This window comes from Penaeus japonicus, unplaced genomic scaffold (genome assembly GCF_977035675.1).
Source record: "Penaeus japonicus unplaced genomic scaffold, GWHDUDI00000001_assembly GWHDUDI00000013, whole genome shotgun sequence".
In the NCBI taxonomy this organism is placed as follows: Eukaryota; Metazoa; Arthropoda; class Malacostraca; order Decapoda; family Penaeidae; genus Penaeus; species Penaeus japonicus.
This window is the reverse complement of record NW_028234415.1, coordinates 31,920,531-31,939,201: the sequence shown is the minus strand read 5'-3', so window position 1 is coordinate 31,939,201 and position 18,671 is coordinate 31,920,531. Positions and strand designations below refer to the sequence as shown.

The window sequence follows — 18,671 nt, the reverse complement described above, 5'->3', positions numbered from 1 at the left end:
TGTAGTATTAACATTGAAAAAAGTGGAAAGGAGAAATCTAGGTGACTCATTCTCAAAAAAAAAAAAAAAAAAAAAAAAGAAATTCCCACTTATTTTCTATTATTGCAGGTAATGGATCAATTTTATAAAATCAAACTTTGAAGTCTCAATCAGAGAATACATGGGCTAAAAGCAAGATCTCAGTAAAAATACAAAAGGATTTTAAAAAATCCAGAACAGCAGATTGTTTGAATGGGAAAATTTTCAAAGCAAATATTCATGATAAATGATCTATTGAAAAAGATGAGAATATGTATACTTAATGCAAATATATTATTTCACTTTTCGTACCCTTGTTCATGGCACCATTTTTGACCAATGAAGATGGAACTGGTCTGATTTTACACCGAAAGACAACGGTCCAGACATGCCAATACCACTTTTTTCAGCCTTGCATTTTTTCTCATTAAAAGAAAAATTACTAAAAGGAGAGATGCACTATTTAACCCTTTGCGAATGGGTGACCAAAGGTACATGCCAACCGAGTTTTGGCCTGGGGACGGGCAAAACATTGGTACCAAGAGTAGTCATGTCGTATTTGATATTTGGGGAATGTGGATCGATGTGTTTCTCTTATCACATCGCAAGATGCCAAAGTAGACTGAGAAGAGGAATTTGATCCAGACCATGAACATTACCTGCAATGTGACCCTGGGCCAGTAAAGCTGCTTTTTGATGCAGCACTCGCAGTTGTAAGCATAGGTGTCCTTTCTCTTTCTTTTCATTTATTTTCATTAGGGATGGTTATTTCTTCTGTATTTGTTTACAAAAGTAAACAAATAAGAAAAAAAAAAAATTAAGTTGCTTTTTGTCCTCTTTTGAAATTGTAATACTTCTATCACACTAAATATAAAGAATGTAATGAGGTAATGTGGACCCTATGGTACAAGTTTAGTCTACTATAACAATGATAAACACTGCCAGATTGCATATATGTCTCACAAGAAAGTAAAACACAAAAAGTAAACACAAACATAGCTGAAGTATCATAATGAGTGAATGAGAGAGATTGCAAAAAGTCAAACTATGTTGGGTGAAGTTCTCTTGCTCTGAAATAACACCAATCGTGGGTGCCACGCAGATGGTACTAGTTCCCATCCTGGGGACCAGTCAAGCAGATCTATCCTTGTCTGCAATGGGTTATGAGAACAAGAACATGAATAGATGATCGAAATCAATAAAGTGTAATGTAGTTGTCCCAACCATTGTCACTGAGGTCAGCCCCATCTTATCTTATCAGTCACAATAAATTAATAATGCTTTGTAAAATTGGAAGCAGGGTATTCTCTGACTCAATATCAGTTAACAAACAAAATGACCAAGATGTCTGAGTTTTCACTTCAACTACAGGAAAACAAAAACATGCATGTATTTAAACATACATACACACAAGCATGCACTCACCCACTCCAACTTGCATACATGTACAGTCTCCATACACAAATGAGCACACGCACACATACACCGAATCAAGACACTTCTCAGTTGAGACGGGAAGAGGATAGTGCTAGCTGCTATTGGGAATATTCATGTCTGGCACCATATTGTTTTGTTTTATCCAGTCTACTTGTCTAGCATAAAACAAAATGGCCAGAATGGTTGCAGCAATTGCCACTAAAAGAGAAAGAAGAGCCAGGGATGAGGAGAGAGATGTAAAGAAATTTATGAGAAAGATGGAGATCTAGAGATATAGAGAGAGAGAGACAAGAGAGATCGCATTATTTCACACTGATGAGGATATACCAAAGTCCTTTATTTTCTAATAAAACTTTATAGTCATCCATTAAATACAAAATTCATTATCAACTTAAAATATTTCCTATATTAAAAATTACTTATTTAAAACTAATAAATTATTGTTAAAAATGACATATACATGAACTTCACTGAGATTACATTCACAAAGCTCTAATCCACATTTCCACATCAACACACAGCTACACATACAGCTATCCAAAGCCTTTGAACACTGACATAAAGATCGCCTAGCATCAATTTCCCAGAATTTCCTTCAGTTTCTTATCGGTCATATCAGTGGAGCCCTGGACCACCGGGGGCGGCGAAGTGGCATCAGTCTGGTTAAGAATGTGCCGCAGCTGCGACTCCAGGTCTGTGCTGCCGTTCTTTGGGTCTCCCTGCGATCCATTGCTGCCTGAGGGGGGAGGTGTGGCTTCCTCCTGTGATGAGGTTCCCTCTATATCCACCTGAGGTATTAAAATTTTTAGCTTGACTTCAAATTTCAAACAGTTTTTTTTTAAGCAAAGAGAAAACTTATAGGTCAAAAAAATCATACATGAATACAAAAAGACATAAAAAAAAAGAAAAAGAAAAGAAATCAGTAACAACAACAGAGTTCATTAATAAACCAGAAAAAGAAACTGAAAAGAATGAATGTATTGAGAGCACATTTTTTCTCCCCTTTCTTCCACTCCATAAATCAGAGCGTCAACACGCAGGGTGCTAGTCCACCTTCTCTTGCCACCACTATTGTTTTCTTGGGCATCCACCTCGTCAACACACTACCAGACCAACAGGTTCACAGACTGTTGATCTAACAGGAAGCGATATTCTTCACTTTACACCTCTTCATCATACATTGAAGGCTCTCAACCAACATTTATTTGCATTCAAGAAGTTATCATACCTCAATCTGTTCACTGGGTTCAGAAGTGACTGGGTGCATGGTGATGCCCATGGCTCTGCGGACAATGGGTACAGGTGCCAGAGCTCCTGGGGTTACCTGCTTTGCTACCATTGTCAGCCCATCTGTTACTTTTTCAACTGAAAATAAGAATATTATAGACAAAGTGGTCAAAAACACAGCTATTGTCAAATATAGTATACTACCTGTTTTATCACAATGATTTGAATATCCAAGGGATACACACAAGAATATTGCACTTTGAAGCTAAAGTAGAAAATAATCCTACCGAGGTTCAATTCCTTTGAGGTTGGGTTGGGCAAGTTGTTTAAGTTGGTGGGGACCGGTCGAGACAGACGTTCTTTTTGTTCTTTAGCAAGACTTTCAAGGAGGTTGGCATTCTCTTCTAATTGACTGTTGATCACAGTCTCTCTCTTCTGCATCTCCTCTGCAATATTAAAATTACAATTTAAAAAAAAAAAGTTAATGTATGCCATTCAAATAACCATAATCATAAACAAAACTTCTCATTACTATGAAAGGAAGAATAATTTCCTTAACAGAGTTCACTCACCAAATTCTCCTAAGAAATTAGTATCAATCCCAAGATCTGAAAGTGTTCTCAGGGCACTGAAGTCTACAGTGCTGTTACTTTTCTGGTCTGCAGATGCATACTGAGATCCCATGTCTCTGTATTAAGAAAAAGAAAAGACAATAATCATAATTAGATCTTTTTTGAAAAATCTCTCGTAATACACAAACAAATGCAAAACCTTTAACTTGTATAAAATATGTAGGTGATGTAACACTGGCAGTCAGTCAATTACTATTTCAAACTCACCCAGATGGGCACAGCAAAGAGTTGATACGTTCCTCTTCCTCCTGTAAGCGCCGCCGTTCCTCGATCACACTCTTTGTGCGGGAATGTTGCTGATGAGTCAGAAGGTTCAGCAGCTGGTCAACCAAGTGCATCGCCATGTCGCAGTCTTGAGAGAAGTCACAGATACTGAAATATAACACTAAGTATAATCCTGATGTACCCCTAAGTACATTACAAACCTCTCTAACATTTCTCTGGTCTGAGTAGATAGGTAATTCCTAATGAGTTAGTATGACCCTAGTTAACCAATCCTTTCTTTAGGTCATGTGGTCCTGTTGGTTTAGTAGTGCTCTCTCTGGTTCATAACACAGAATGGCAGAAGTTTGGGTTCTTGGTTAGGGAAGTTTGCTATACACATAAGTACTTCTTTTTGGTCCATAGCCATTTAAATTTTGAAATCATAGGCAAGAATTCCTTAAATCCTGTATCGAAACCAGTACATACCTCTCTGCATACTGAACAGCGGTTTCATTGCCATAGGTTGCATACACCATCTCACTTTCCTCCTTTGTCAAATTGGCAAAGGTGGAGTCATAGGATGGACAAAAGGATGAATAGGACCCATAATACAAGGGTTTCACTGCAAAAGAAAATAAAAACATAAATATAATTCTACATACAAAAAAAACAAAAAAACACAACAAAACTGTCCTTATATTCATTAATTATGAATATATGATGCAACCTATTCTGATTTTGCCAAAGATAGCTAGACATATCATTCAGAAAATGAAATCAAAATGAATACACAAGCACAAAATCCCCATATACATTACCTCAACCATAACTATTTGTTTACTACTTCACCTCTCCCTATCCCCCTCCCCCTCCTCCACTTCCTCCCCCAAAGTACCTGGTTTAGCCATATTTCTCTTGTCATCCCTGTAGTTGTGTAGAGTAGAGGATCCTTGAGTCAGCTTCCCAGTGAGGAGCCCTAAACTCACGGGCTTCTCCTTGAGATTGGGATCATTGCCCTCACAGCCCGTCAGGAAACTTAACGTTGTTGTCCCATCTCCTCGTTGGCGCAGGAAGCCCAGCTGAAAAGATGGCCATTGCATTAGGGTAACTCAAAATACCATCAAGCTACCAAGACTATATACAAAATAACAAAACATATCCACAATGTATGACCACCATTCAAATCATAGAGACGCACTGTGCTTGCTGGTTTCTTCAGGGTGAGCTTCTCTGCCGCTTCTCCAGCCGCAGTCTGCACTTGCTCTAGGATCTCCTCCGATGTCATATCATCTTGGACTGCTTCAAATTTGCTGTGGGGAAGGAAGCAGATGCTAAATATAGGGCATCAGAGCAGCAGATAGAAAAGAGAGCACAAAAAATAAGTGTGAATAAAGGCAGGAAGAAAGGAAAGAAGTAAACTAAACAATTAAACTATGGAAAAAGGCAAAGTAACCATAAAAAACAACAACTAAAGAAGGATAATTGAAATTAATGCACACCTCTGAGGCTCCTTGCTATCTACATCCACCTCCATGGATTCCTCCTGCTCCACTTCTGCAGCCATTTCCATTTCCCCGGCAGCAGAGGGCGGCGGATTCACGTCAAAGCCAAGCTGTAGAAAACACGAATGTACGTGGAATGGAAATGATATTAAAATGCATTTCCATCATTGTGTCAAGGAACAAAAAATTGTTCTCCGGCACCATCAAAATCATAGATGAACAATGTACAATCGACAAAGGAAATTATATTTTGGACCAAGAGAAAACCACTCCTACTCACAAAATACAAGTATAATCCAACAGTAGTGTTACTTTTATCATTATATCATTTTATCATTGTCACTATATCTATTAGTACTATCATTATTGGTATTCTCATGAATTTCACAATCATCGTTACTATCAGTCCAGAGAGATGAGCCAACCCCTCCTCAATATCTGCTAAGCCTGCTTTCCAAAGTTACCTGCTCCTTGGACAGGGTGGTCATGAGAGGCAGTTCACGCTTGAGGGCCAGCACCTTCTCCGGTGCCATGATCTTGAGCCCAATGTGGAGCAGCTTCTTGGCGGCCTTGTAGTAGATGGTGTCTTGCTGGTTGTAAGTCATGCAGTTGTTGCACATCAACTCAAAGTCACTCTGCAAGGTAGGTAGTACATAATGGTTTGATCTCCATGGTAACATCTTGATGAAATTTATCAAATGTTCATTTCAAATCAGTTTACAAAAGAAAAATTAATAAGGCTAATATAACACTAAAAAGAGCAAAAACCAATAAATTTATAGTTTCAATATCTGTCATCTGTGCCCCTCCCATAAGCCTAATGTATATGATCAGGATATTGCCATAAGAATGTGTGAAAAAAAAAGAATATGAATTGAAAGTTCCTCCCCCCTTTTTTTAAAACCTTCTTTCTTCAATATTTCCCCACACCCATAATGCATACAATATGCATCATTAAAAAAAATCTGTACATAAAAAAGCAACAACATATGACAGCACTGGCTGAGATACCTCAAACTCCTTAAGGGTCGTGTAGCAATTATCTTCGATCTTCTGCTTCATGGTCGAGAAGTCCATGGGCTGGGAGATGATGGAGGAGTACCCAGGGGCAATGGCATCTGTGACTGGCCAGGCAAACACCTGCTGGGGGTCCTTCTTCTCCAGTTGCTTTAAGAGATACTCAAGCAGTTGCTGAGGAGGAGATGGAGTGTGAGTTAACCCTCTCTGGACGGGTGGTACAGTACTGTACCGCGCATTCAAAAGCCCAGTGGCCGGGCGGCACAGTATTGTGCCAGCCATTTAATTGATTTAGGCCTAATAATTCGAACGCCCCGGCATTGGGACATTCAAGGCTGGAATGCCCCCGTCGTAAGTGGGTTAATAATCTTTGAGTGTTTTTCTTTTAATGGATGGATTTAACATACACAAAGTGCCAAGATGGGTCAAAGAATACACAGCAATTACTTAATTAGGTAAAAATATCTTGCTCATTTACTCACTTGCACCCGTACAAACAAATAAAATGAATGCTAGTACTAACCCATGTTCTTAAAAACTAGGATCACTGAAGGTGAATTACAGTTTACTTTCTATGCATTCTGAAACTACTAAAATTGAATCTGCTCCAAATATAAAGATACTAAGATTCATACACTAAAAGAGTCAACGGATTATCAAAAATATTAATCACATCAAATGCACTAATTTCTTTATTTCAGCTTATTTCCAAAGTTAAAACTGTAATCAACAATCCCCATCTCCCGCAAACTTACATTCATTGCAGCAGAAGGAACTTTGCTCTTGCCTTGAACAGGATCCTTTGAGGCTACAGCAGCTACAGACACTTCGACGTGCTGTTTCTTGATCGGTGGTTCATCTGATATGTCCTCCTGGTGGGAGGAGAAAAAAAGGGGAAATTTATATATCTCACATAATACAAATGCATGCTATTTCTACAACCACAAAATGATCCCACAAACCTAACCCCCTCCATCCCTAAGAGTTTATTTGTAAAAATAATCTCTGCAAAAATTGCACTGAATCCCAAAGACCACCTAGATTCTTGACAACCTCAGACTCACCTCCAGCTTCTCCCGGTGGTGCCTATGCTTGTGCCTCTCCTTGTCCTTTTCACGTTCCTTCTTCTTCTTCTTCTTCTTGGACTTCTTATGCTTCTCCCTGTCATGGGTATGAAATATTGTTATGGAGATAAACAAAAGTATACATATATAATCTGCACTGTAAAAAAAAAAAAAATTAATTAATTAATTAATTTAAAAAAATAATAATAATAAAATAAATAAATAAATAAATAAATAAATAGAATTGACCCTCTCACTCTCTCACTTAATCATCCAGCTACCCGCTCATCAACTCATCAACACATCAACTCACCCACTCCCCTCTGAAACACACAAAAACTAAGAAAATTATGAATCCATTCATAAGAATGACAGGACACCAACCTTGCTCCTTCGTCGTGGTGTGAGTGCCTGGACCGGGACCTGCCTTCCTCCTCAGCTGTGTGTTCCTCCTCACCCTATAAGCAATTCAAGTACGTGCCATTAATGAGATCATAAATTATACTTTACAAATATAGACAATATACATAATTCCAATAGCAAATAAGTGGTTTAATTCTACACAAAAGTGTGTCATCTAACTGCACAAAAAAGCAATTTCTAACTTCAAAAGCATACACTGAAACCTCAGTATTTAAATTACACATTAGACCCCAATTCATTTAACCCTCAATATATTTTCCTATGATTTTTTTTTTCTTCAAAATATACAATCCACAGAATAATAAGAAATTAACCTCGAGCAAAACCAAAGTAAATATGATTCATGTCCTTTATAATGCTTCCTTCATCAGGAATCTAAAAGAGATGAGAGGAAAAACATAACTCCTTCCTTTCCTCCACCTCCTCTTCCCCACTGTGAAGCCCAACCCCTAAAGCCAACCCCTAAAGCCAACCCTAGGGCCCCACTAGTACCTGTCCGTCCTCGGCGCACTCCTCCTCCTCCACCTCCTCGTCCGACATGGGCTGGCTCTGGTCCTCCTCCGCCATGTTGGAGATGATGGTGGGGTGCACGGGGGACGATTTCTTCTGCTCTGGGGTGGAGGGCCCTCCGCTTCCCAGCTTCAGCTTCAACTTGAGTGGGATCTTCTCCATGGTGAAACCTGTGTGCATGTGGGGGGAGGGGGGAAGAGAGGCTCGTTATTGATGGGCATACATAGGAGGTGATCGTCTTATTAGTACCTCATTTTTTTTCTTTTAGCGAATGCAAAACTTTTGAATACCAACGTTCTCATGCAGAGTATTGCTTCACACCATGCTTTGCAGTGCCTAACAATCTGCCTGGCTATAGATGCAGATAATATTTCATTTTCTATGACTATGAATACTTGAGAGGTAAATATAAAACACATATTTCAATCTTCAAAATACTGTACAAACAGTGCTACACACAAAGAAAAACTCATACATACGTGTGACACAATTCCATCAGGTGCAGAAAAAAGAAGAGAAACAAACCTCAGTCAAAATTGGCACAATCACAGTAAATAACTTATGACAAGACTCAAGGCACACTAGAACTTATCCCAGCAGGTGCTTCTCTTCAGCATTCCCTCAGACAGACATGGGTGTTGACAAAGTTAAATCTTATTTTTTTTTCAATTGCTACAAAGACACTCATACATAATATACATATACACAGTGGCACAGCCAATGGAAGGTTGGGGAATAAAAAGATCCTGACAACACTTCTCTAAATATACATAAATATACACATTTATATGTATGAACAAGTTTGAAAGTGCTGCTGGTACATTTAGTCTTAAATTGTCTGAAATTACAAACTACTCTAACAGATATATCTATATCTATATCTATATATTTATATTATATATATAAATATAAATATATATATATACACCAATATATATATATATATATATATATATATATATATATATATATATATATATTATATATATATATATATATATATATATATATATATATATATATATATATATATTATATATATATATATATATATATATATATATATATATATATATTTATATATATATATATATATATATATATATATATATATAATATATATATATATAATATAATAAATATATTTAAATATATACATAAATTTATTTAAATATATACACAAATTTATTTAAATATATTCCTATACATATAAATATATATATAGATTCAGTATTTTGTGTGGTTATGAGAGACATTTTAGTTATATAGTGAGTGTTATTAAGTATTTTTATAGTGAGTTATATGTTATATTAGATTGAGTTGGATGGTTAAAGAGAGTTTGTGTATTATCCAATTAGATTGTTATTGGATTGGACTTATGTTGATTTATTTATTAGAGAGAGATATTGATTGTTTTGTGTAAGTGCGTTTTAGTGAGAGAAAAGCGAGATATAGAATTAGAGGGTGTTTTGTATAAGTTTTAGATAGATTGATAATTTTTGTGATATATATTGATTTTTATAGAAATTATATAGATGTTTTAGTGATATACAGAGATGATGTTAGAGATTTAGTGGAGATATATAGAGTATTGAGTTTTATTGATTTATTTTAGAGATTGTGTAGATTAAGTTTTGATATTGAGTTAGTGAGTGATAGTGATTTAGATTAATATTTATATTGTGTAGTTTATGTTATTTATAGATAGTTAGAGATTGATATAGTTTATTAGTTAGTTATGTGATAGATGAGAGAGAAAAAAGTAAATGAATGTTTGGTTATTGAAAATTATTATTGATATAGTTGATTAATGTAATAAATATTATATTTAGAATATATATAGAATTGTTATTAAATTTATAGTGATTGATTAATTTTTTATATAGACCGTTTTTATGAATTTTTGATGTATAGAGAAATGTTAAATCAGATAGAGATTTATAGTTAGATATTTAGATGTGAAAGATATTTTTGTCGTGTTAAAGTTTATTGTTTTTTTATTAAGAATAATATATATTTGTTAGTTAATGTTATATTTTGTTTAGAAATGTAAAGTTTGTAGGTGAGTTTGAATTATAGAGTTTGTTTTATATAATTTAGTTTTAGAGTTTGATAATTTTGTTAGTGATAATTTGGTGTTTATAGTGTAAGAAAGAGTGTGAGATATTGTTTGTATGTGTTTGTGATTTTAATTAGTTAGTTTGTGTTATGTATAGAGAGTTTCTTGATGATTTTTTTTTAATGATTGATTTGAGATGAGTGTGTGTTAGAGAGATTTAGCTAGATTAGAGTAGAGAGTATTTTGTTTGAGATGTTAGATATTTTAGAGAGTAGTATAAGTGTTAGTGTGTGATTTAGGTTTTTTATGTGAGATGAGATTTTAGTGATTGTGTGTGTTTTTTTTTAAATATTTTTTGTTAGTTATAGATTATGATAGATATTTCGAATATTATTTATGTTATATATATGGTGAGACTATAAATTTTTATATGAGAGTTTGTTAAAGAGTGAGAGAGTGATTAATTTAGATGAGTTTGTGAGTGTGATTGAGAGTGTATGTGTGAGGAGTAGGTTTTTTTATTGGGGGAAGTTTTAGTTTGTTTGTTTGATGGGTGTGTAGAATGAGTGTGAGGTGTATTGTGTTTAGTGTGTGTTGAGTGTGTGAGTGAAAGTGTGTGTATGTGTGTGTGAGAGAGTGATTTGTAGTGAGTTTGAGGGTGTGTTGTGAATATGTGATAGTGTGTGAGTTTAGTTAGTGTTGAGTGATTGAATATTGTGAGTGAGGTAGATTTGTTTGTGAGGAATATGTTGATTGATAGTGTTAGTAGAGAGTGGAGCTGTATTTAGTGAGTGATGATATTTTTTATTTAGTTGTGTGAGATTTGTGTGACGAGAGTGAGTGAATAGTGAGAGTGTGATTAGTGTGGTTTGTGGTGAGTGTGTGAAAGAGTTTTGATGTTTGATGTTGTGGGTGTGTTTGATAGTGTTTGTGAGAGTTAGAGAGAGAGTTAGTGTGTTAGAGAGATTTTGTGAGTTTTGTGTTTGATTGTTGTTATTGTGTGAGTGTGATTGTATTGTGAGAGTTGAGAGTTATTGTGAGTGTGTTTGAGAGATTATAGTGAGAGTTTGAGTGATATTGTGTGTTGATGAGTGTGTTTTAAGTGTGAATTAGAGTGGTTTGTTATAGTGTGTGATTGTGGTGATATGAGAGATTTATGAGAGTAGATAGTGGTGATAGAGAGAAAGGTGAAGATAGTGATATTTTGATAGTGAGAGTTGTGAGTAATGAGTATGTAGAGAGAATGTTATATAGATAGAGTAGATATAGTGTGGAGAGTGATAGTGATTGTGTGAGATATTTGAGTGTTAGATAGTGTTGGTGTTGAGTGTTGTGTGTTTGTGTGTGTGATTTTAGAGTGTGTGAGTATTAGTTTATTGTGTGTGTTAGGTGTGTGATTGTGTTTTAGTGTGTGTGTTTGTTTGTGATAGTTTTATGTGTTTGTGATTGTGTGTGTTTGAGATTGTGATGAGTGAGTGGTTTTTGTTTGTGTTGAGAGTGATTGTGTGTTTTATATTTAGATTTGTTGAGAGTAGTTTGGTGTGATAGATTAGTGATTGTATGAGAGAGTGAGTTTGTGATTTTTGTGTGTGGTTTGATATGTTTGTTATGAGTGAGTGAGTTATTGAATTTGTGTTAGGTGAGTGATTTGAGAGTTTGATAGTGTATTGTGTGTGTGTGTGTGAATGTGTGTTTTGTTGTTGTATGTGAGAGTTGTTATGTTTGACGTGTATTTGTAAGAGTTATATTTAGAGTGATGAGAGAGAAAGATTGAGAGAGAGAGATTGAGTGTGAGTTTGGTGTGTGTTTTTGTGTGTGTTTTTGTATATTGTTAATTTAATAGTGTAGTGTGAGAGTTTTAGTGTGTTTGTTATAGAAGTTAGTGAATGTTTTTAGTGTGTGTGAGTGTGTTTTTGTGTTAGTAGTGGAGTATTGTTTGAGGTGTGATTTTGTTATATAGTAAGTGTGAGTGTGCAGGTTATAGTGAAGAGATTGTGAGTTGATTGAATGGTGTTAGATATTGTGTGTTGATTGAGGAGTCGAGAATGAGTGTGTGTGATGAGATAGTGTTAGTTAAATATTGTGAGAGTGATAGTAGGAGATGTGAGTTGGTGTGATAGAGTATAGAGGTATATTGTATTTTTAGAGTGTTGAGTAAGTAGTGTTTGAGATAGTGAGTGTGAGTTTGAGATATAAGTGAGTGTGAGTTTTATTGATAGTGTTTGTGTTTGATTGTGTTAGATTGAGATTTGTCGAGTGAGTGAGTGAGTTAGTATTTTAGTGTGTGTTTGATGAGATGAGTATTGATTGGTTTGTCGGGTGTGTAGTATTGAGATTTTGAGTTATGAGTGATTTGTAAGATTATATAGTGGAGGTAGTTTGTAGTGGGTTTGATTTGTGAGTGAGTCTTTGTGAGTGTGTGGGCTGTGAGATGGTATAGTGATTGTGTGATAGAGATTGTTGTGAGAGTAGAGTGTGAGAGAGTTTTTGAGTTTGTAGGGATGTTTTGATTTATTATGTTTGTGTGAGAAGTTTGTGAGTTTGTTAGTGTGTTATAGATAGAGAGTGAGTTTGAGAGAGTGTGTTTTTGTGAGGGATAGATTTAGAGTGAGATATAATGAGTGAGTGTGAGTGATAGGATTGTGTGTGGGTATGTGTGTGTGAAGTGTGAAAGATTGTGAGTAAGAGTGTAGAGAGTTAGAGTGGGTGTGTTTGTGTGGAATTATGTGTGTGTGCGGTTTGTTTGGGTTGTTAGTGTTAGAGTTTGTGGTTATTTAGTGTGTGTGTGGAGAGTTTTGTGTGTGTGTGTTTAGAGTTTTAGTGTTAGTTTTCGTTGTTGTGATTGTTTGTGTGTGTGATTTTTAGAGTGGGAAGAGTAGTTAGTGGAGATGTGAATGTGTTAGATAGATGGTTTTTGAGTGATGCTTTGATATGAGATGTTATTGATGATATTGTTTAGACTTAGGAGAGAATAGAGATTGAGAGAGAAATGTGTATGTTTTTAATATGAATTGATATTATTATTTTGAGTGATTATGAGTGTGTGTGTAATTGAGGTGTGTGTGTATATGTTTGTGATTGTGTTATTGAGAGTTTGTGAATTATATTCGTGAGTTTGTTAGATAAGTGTGATTGAGTGTGTTAGTTAGTTGTGAATAATAGAACATTGATAAGATTGTTTTTTGATTGTTGTGTTGTTGGAATAGAGTGTGAGTTAGAGATGTGTGGTGATTGAGTTTTAGTTGATATAGAGTTGTGTTGATTTATTAGTGTGTGTTGTAATTGTGTGTGTGAGTGAGTGATGAGAGATTGTGTTTGGTGTGTATTGATGTTGAGTATGATAAGTTGTTTTAGTGTTATTGTGAGTTTGATTCTGTGATGAGATTGTTAGAGAGTGTATGTCGTCTGACTTTCTTATTAGTGTTTGTGTGTGAGTGTGTGTTAGTGTGATAGATTTATTTTTGTGTTTTATAGGTAGGGTGATTTAATGTTTCTGTGAGTGTGTGAGTGAGACTTATAGTTATATCGTGATAAGTGTTAGTTTTTGAGTGGTTTAGTGTTAGATAGCGAGGTGTGATATAGTATATGAGTGTGTGATGTTTGTTTGTGGTGTTAGTGTTAGTTTGTAGGGTTAGTTTAGAGTTTTTGTTTTAGATTGATATTAAATGTATATTTGTTAGAGTTTAGTTTTAGTGAGATTAGGTTGAGTGTGATTATAGATGAGATATATGTATTAGATGATATATTGATTTTTTAGATTGAGATTTATATTGGATATATTTATAAATATTTTGTTATTTGTATGTTATTTATGTTTATATAGTGATATAGTTAGTTATAGGTTTGATTTTGAGATTTAGTGATTGTTATATTGATTGTCCCTATAGAGAGAAAGTGAGGATAGGATATTATTAGGATGAGTTAGTTTGTTTGTGATATAATAGATAGATATATGAGATGAGATAGAGAATTAGATAAGATATAGAGTATTTTATAGATTGTTATTGTATTTATTGTGAGATTTTTGTGTTTGTGAGTGAGTGAGTATGTGTATTGTGGATGAGTTAGAGTTAGTGAGTGTGAGAGTTTTAGTTTGTATTTGTGAGAGTTAGTGTGTGATAGAGTATTTAGTTTTATGTGAGCTTGTGTTTTAGTGTGTGTGTTTAGAGAATTTTTGTGAGTGTGTAATGTGTGAGTGGAGTGATTGTTTGTTAGATTTTGTTAGTGTGTTTGTTTGTGTGGTTTTTGTTATAAAGTAGAGTTTGTTATTGTGTTGATTAAGTGTTAGTGAATGTGTTTTTGTGAGTGTTTGTATTTTGATTGATTGTGCGATGAGTGTTAGATATTGATGTTAGAGTGTGAATGAGTTAGTTTGAGTTGAGTTGTTAGTGTATTTGTTTTATTGTATTATTTGGAGTGAGTGATAAGTTTTTGTGAGTATTTGAGGTTGTGTGTATGAGGAGTGTGTAATTTTTTGAGTGAGATTGAGGAGTGTGAATGAGATTGATTGAGTTTGTGAGAAAGTTTTTGTGTTTTTTGTAGTAGATTTATGATTATTGTATATAGTATGATGAAGTTATTGTGAGATTATATAGTTATAGTAAGTGAGAATAATTGTTAGTATGATAGTGTTTTTGTTTTGTAGATTATATTTTTATGTTAGTTGAGATTGATTGATTGAATTATAGAGAGTAAGATTGATATATATAGTGGATATTATTATTGATATAAATATAGATTTATAAAAATATATTTTTTATTTGATAGTTTATATATAGAAATATTATTATAGAGATATATATTATTGATAGTTAGTTAGATAATTTATAGTATATGTAAATTTATATGATTATATATATGATTGGTGAGTGTGTTATGTGTGTTTGTGTTTTGTGGAGTGATTAGTGAGTGTGAGATATTATATTTCTAGAGTTTTTTGTTTGATGAGAGATAATGATATATGTATTAGTATTTTAGATTTTTATTTGTAGTTTTAAGATAGTGATTTAGTATGTATTAATATTTTATTTGAGTGATTGTGTGATTTATATTGATAGAGTTTGTTGTATTTATTTGAAAATTTAGTATTATAAATTTATATATAAAGTTATTTTTTTTGTTCTGAGAGAGATATATTATGTAATATATATAGTATTTGAATAGATATATAGATATATAATGATATATAGTTTGTTATATTATCTATAGATAGATATATAGATTGTAATATATATAAATTTATGGGATAATATTGATATAGATAGATTGATATTATTAGAGTTAGATATATATAATAGTGATATGTTAAGTGATAGTTATTCATATGTTTGATTGAGTTTGATATTTATCATTTTTGATATTTATATTATAGTTTGAGTAGTGATAGTCTTAGTATTGAGTTTAGAGTAGTTTATGAAATGATTAGTTAGAAATATTGTTTATTTAGATTAAATTTATAGAGATTGAAATATATATAGTGATTAAGTTATTTTTGTGATATGTATATATTGTTAGTAGGTAGATAAAGTTTGGAGTTATTATTAGTTAGATATAATTGTTAGAGATATTGAAGAGATGATTGAGTGTTAGAGTGTTGTTTGATATAATTTAAAGACAGACTTGTTAAGTGTTATATAGATTTTATTAGAGTGAGATTGATTTTTTTTTTTTTCGTATTTTATGTAAGATATTGGAGAGTAAGTTGTTAATGTGTTAAGGTGATTTAGTCTAGATATATATAGTGATTATTTATAGATTATAGTTGATATAATAATAGGTTATAGTTTTTGGTGAGATATTTTTTTGAGTGATATATCAGATGAAAGAGATTTTTTAGTGTAGATAGATTGAATTTTTTCTATAGAGGATAAAGATTTATCTTGTGAGAGATTTAGATATATAGAAATTAGTGTAAGTAAAGATAGAAAGAGATAGTATATTTATATAATATTATTTTAGATATTATAATTTATATAGATGAGTATTTTAGTTAGTAAAGTTTTAGCGAATGTGAGGAGAGAGTGATTATGATGATGATAGAGATATATTTTTTGATATAGTGATTTGTTTGAGTATGTGATAGAGATAGAATTTGTATATTTGGATTGATTATAATTTTGAGTAGATATAGAGTATAGTAGAGTTATTTTGTTTATATATAGTTAAAGTTTTTGTGAGATGTAGTGTGTGTGTATGTGTATAGAGAGTTTATATTGGATATATAGTATATTTTCAGGAGATATTTTGTAAATGAGATTTTATAGATGTGATATATATGAGTGAGATTTTTTGTTGATATTTATCAAAATTGAGATATAAGTATTGATATATATTTAATAATTGTTTGTGAAGAGTATTTTTATTGAGAGTGGTTGGTGAAGATATATAAAGAGAGAGTTTGATTGGAGAGATATATATTGTGTTATTTATATTAAAGAGGTGTGTGATAGATAGTGAGTTATTGTGAGATGAAAGTTTGTTTGCTATGATGTATTTGAGTTTAGTTAGTGAGATAGTTAGATTGTGAGGTTTATACTGATTGTTACATGTTGTGCGTGAGTGTTAGTGGAGTGTGTGTGTGGGATCGGGCACACTGTACTCTTTGTACTCTCACAATCACTATACTCTACATAGTTGTATGGTGGGTGGGAGGGTTGAGGGGGGGTTGTAGTGTTTGTGGTTTGTGTTTGTGTGGTGTGTTTTTGTGTGAGGAGGTGTGAGGGAGAGGGACGTGAGTGAGTGGTGAGTGTGAGTGAGGTGTGGGTGAGTGGGAGTGAGTGTGAGGGTGTTTGTGGAGTATGTGAGTGTTGAGAGTGTGAGTGTGGAGTTTTTTAGAGAGTGTGAGGGGGTGTGTGTGTGTGGAGTGGTTATTGTGGGGGGAGTGAGTGTGTGGTTGTGTGAGATGGTGTGTGTGAGTGTGGGTGGCGTGTGTGTGGGGGGAGGGTTGTGTGAGGGGGGGTGGTGGTTGTGAGTGTGTGTGGGTGTGTGGGTGTGGTGAGTGTGTGTGTGAGTGTGTGTTTGTGGGGGTGTGAGTGTGTGTGAGTGTGTTGGGTGTGTGTGGGGGGGGTGTGTGTGGGGGTGGTTGGTGTGAGTGTGTGGAGGGAATGTGTTGGGGGGTGGGTGTTGTGTGGGTGTGGGTGTGTGTGTGTGTGTGTGTGTGGATGAGTGTGCGTGTGGTTGTGTTTCTGTGGTGTGTGTGAGTGGGTGTGTGTGTGTGTGTGGGTGTGTGTGTGTGTGTGGTGTGTGTTTGTGATGTGTGGGTGTGTCTGTGTTAGTGGAGGTGTGTGATTGGTGTGTGTTTGTGGTGTGTGTGGGTGTTGTTGTGTGTGTGTGTGTGTGTGTGTGTGTGTGTGTGTTTTATAGTGTGTGGTGGTGTATGTGGTGTCGTGTGAGTGAGGTGTGGGTGTGTTTTTGGGGGGGGGTGTGGGGTGTGTCTGTGTATGTGTGTGTGCGGTGTGTGTTTAGAGTGTGTGTGGGTGTGTGTTGTGGTGAGTGTGTGTGTGTGTGTTTTTTGTGTGTGTGTGTGTGTTTGTGTGGTGTGTGTGTTAGGTGTGATGTGTGGTGTTTGTTGGTTTGTGTGTCGTTTGTGTGTGTTTGTTGTGTTTTTGGTGTGTGTGTTTGTGGTGCTGTGTGTTTGTGGGTGATAGTGTGTGGTTGTGTTTTGTGGTTTGTATTGTGTGTGTGTTTGGTGTGTGTTTGGTTGAGTGAGTGTGTGTGTATGGAGTGTGTGTGGGTTTGTGATGTGTGTGGGTTTGGTGTGTGGTGGTGTGTGTGTGTGTGTGTGCTGTTGTGTGTAGGGTTGTGTGTGTGAGGTTTTTGTTATGTGTTTGTGTGGTGAGTGTTTGAGTAGTTTTGTGTGAGTGTGTTTGTCTGTGAGTTGTTTGTGTGTGTGATTGTTTGTGAGGTGTGTTTTTTTTGTTGTGTTTTGTGTGTGTGTGTATGTGTGTGTGTGTCTTGTGTGTGTGTGTTTTTGTGTGTGTGTTTTTGTGTGTGTGTTGTGTGAGTGTGTAGGGTGTGTGTTTGGGTGTGAGTGGTTGTGTGTATGTGTATGTGTGTGTGTGTTTCTGTTTGAGTGTGTGTGATGTGAGTGTTTTTTTGTCTGTCTGTCTGTGTGTGAGTGTGTGAGGTGTGTGTGTGGTGTGTGTGGATTTGTGGAGTGGCCCCGAGTGTGTGTTGTGTGTGTGTTTATGTGGTGTTGTAGGGTTGGTTATTGTATTTATGTTGTGAGAGTGAGTTTTAGTTATATTGTGATAGATTTAGAGTATGATGAGGATATATAATTTTAGGTTTTATTGATTTTGTTTGAGTCTGTGTTATTATATAGAAATTTTTTGAGTTAGTGATTGATGTTAGTTGAAAATTATAGTTCGAGTTTGTTAAGAGATTTATAGATAATAATATTTAAATAGATATTGTATAGAGAGTGAGGTATAGTGTTTTTTGTGATAGTGTTTGAAAAAATGTGTGAAGTGATTGTTAGTTATAGATTGAGTTGAGTTAGCTATAGATGATAGATTGTGCGAGATTGTGATTATAGTGTGTAGAAGAGTGTTTGAGTGATAGTATATTTGAGATGGAA

At 34.6% G+C, this 18,671-nt stretch overlaps 1 protein-coding gene across 2 annotated transcripts in view; it reads right to left on the bottom strand.

The window, feature by feature from the left end:
- Window positions 1-1,790: 1,790 nt before the first annotated feature.
- LOC122262752 (Bromodomain containing 7/9) overlaps window positions 1,791-18,671 on the bottom strand; it is a 26,734-nt gene continuing 9,853 nt past the window's right edge. The window contains exons 2-16 of one of the 2 annotated variants that reach the window (XM_086543447.1): window positions 8,017-8,204; window positions 7,486-7,559; window positions 7,102-7,198; window positions 6,793-6,909; window positions 6,032-6,211; window positions 5,485-5,655; window positions 5,018-5,130; window positions 4,717-4,828; window positions 4,414-4,597; window positions 4,005-4,140; window positions 3,522-3,686; window positions 3,255-3,370; window positions 2,970-3,128; window positions 2,684-2,820; window positions 1,791-2,243 (exon numbers count right to left, since the gene is read on the bottom strand). In XM_086543447.1, the coding sequence (XP_086399573.1) occupies window positions 2,031-2,243; window positions 2,684-2,820; window positions 2,970-3,128; window positions 3,255-3,370; window positions 3,522-3,686; window positions 4,005-4,140; window positions 4,414-4,597; window positions 4,717-4,828; window positions 5,018-5,130; window positions 5,485-5,655; window positions 6,032-6,211; window positions 6,793-6,909; window positions 7,102-7,198; window positions 7,486-7,559; window positions 8,017-8,196 (2,154 nt within the window). In that variant the 5' untranslated portion in view covers window positions 8,197-8,204 and the 3' untranslated portion in view covers window positions 1,791-2,030. The remainder of the gene's footprint in view (window positions 2,244-2,683; window positions 2,821-2,969; window positions 3,129-3,254; window positions 3,371-3,521; window positions 3,687-4,004; window positions 4,141-4,413; window positions 4,598-4,716; window positions 4,829-5,017; window positions 5,131-5,484; window positions 5,656-6,031; window positions 6,212-6,792; window positions 6,910-7,101; window positions 7,199-7,485; window positions 7,560-8,016; window positions 8,205-18,671) is intronic. The other variant, XM_086543448.1, reaches the window with a different exon arrangement.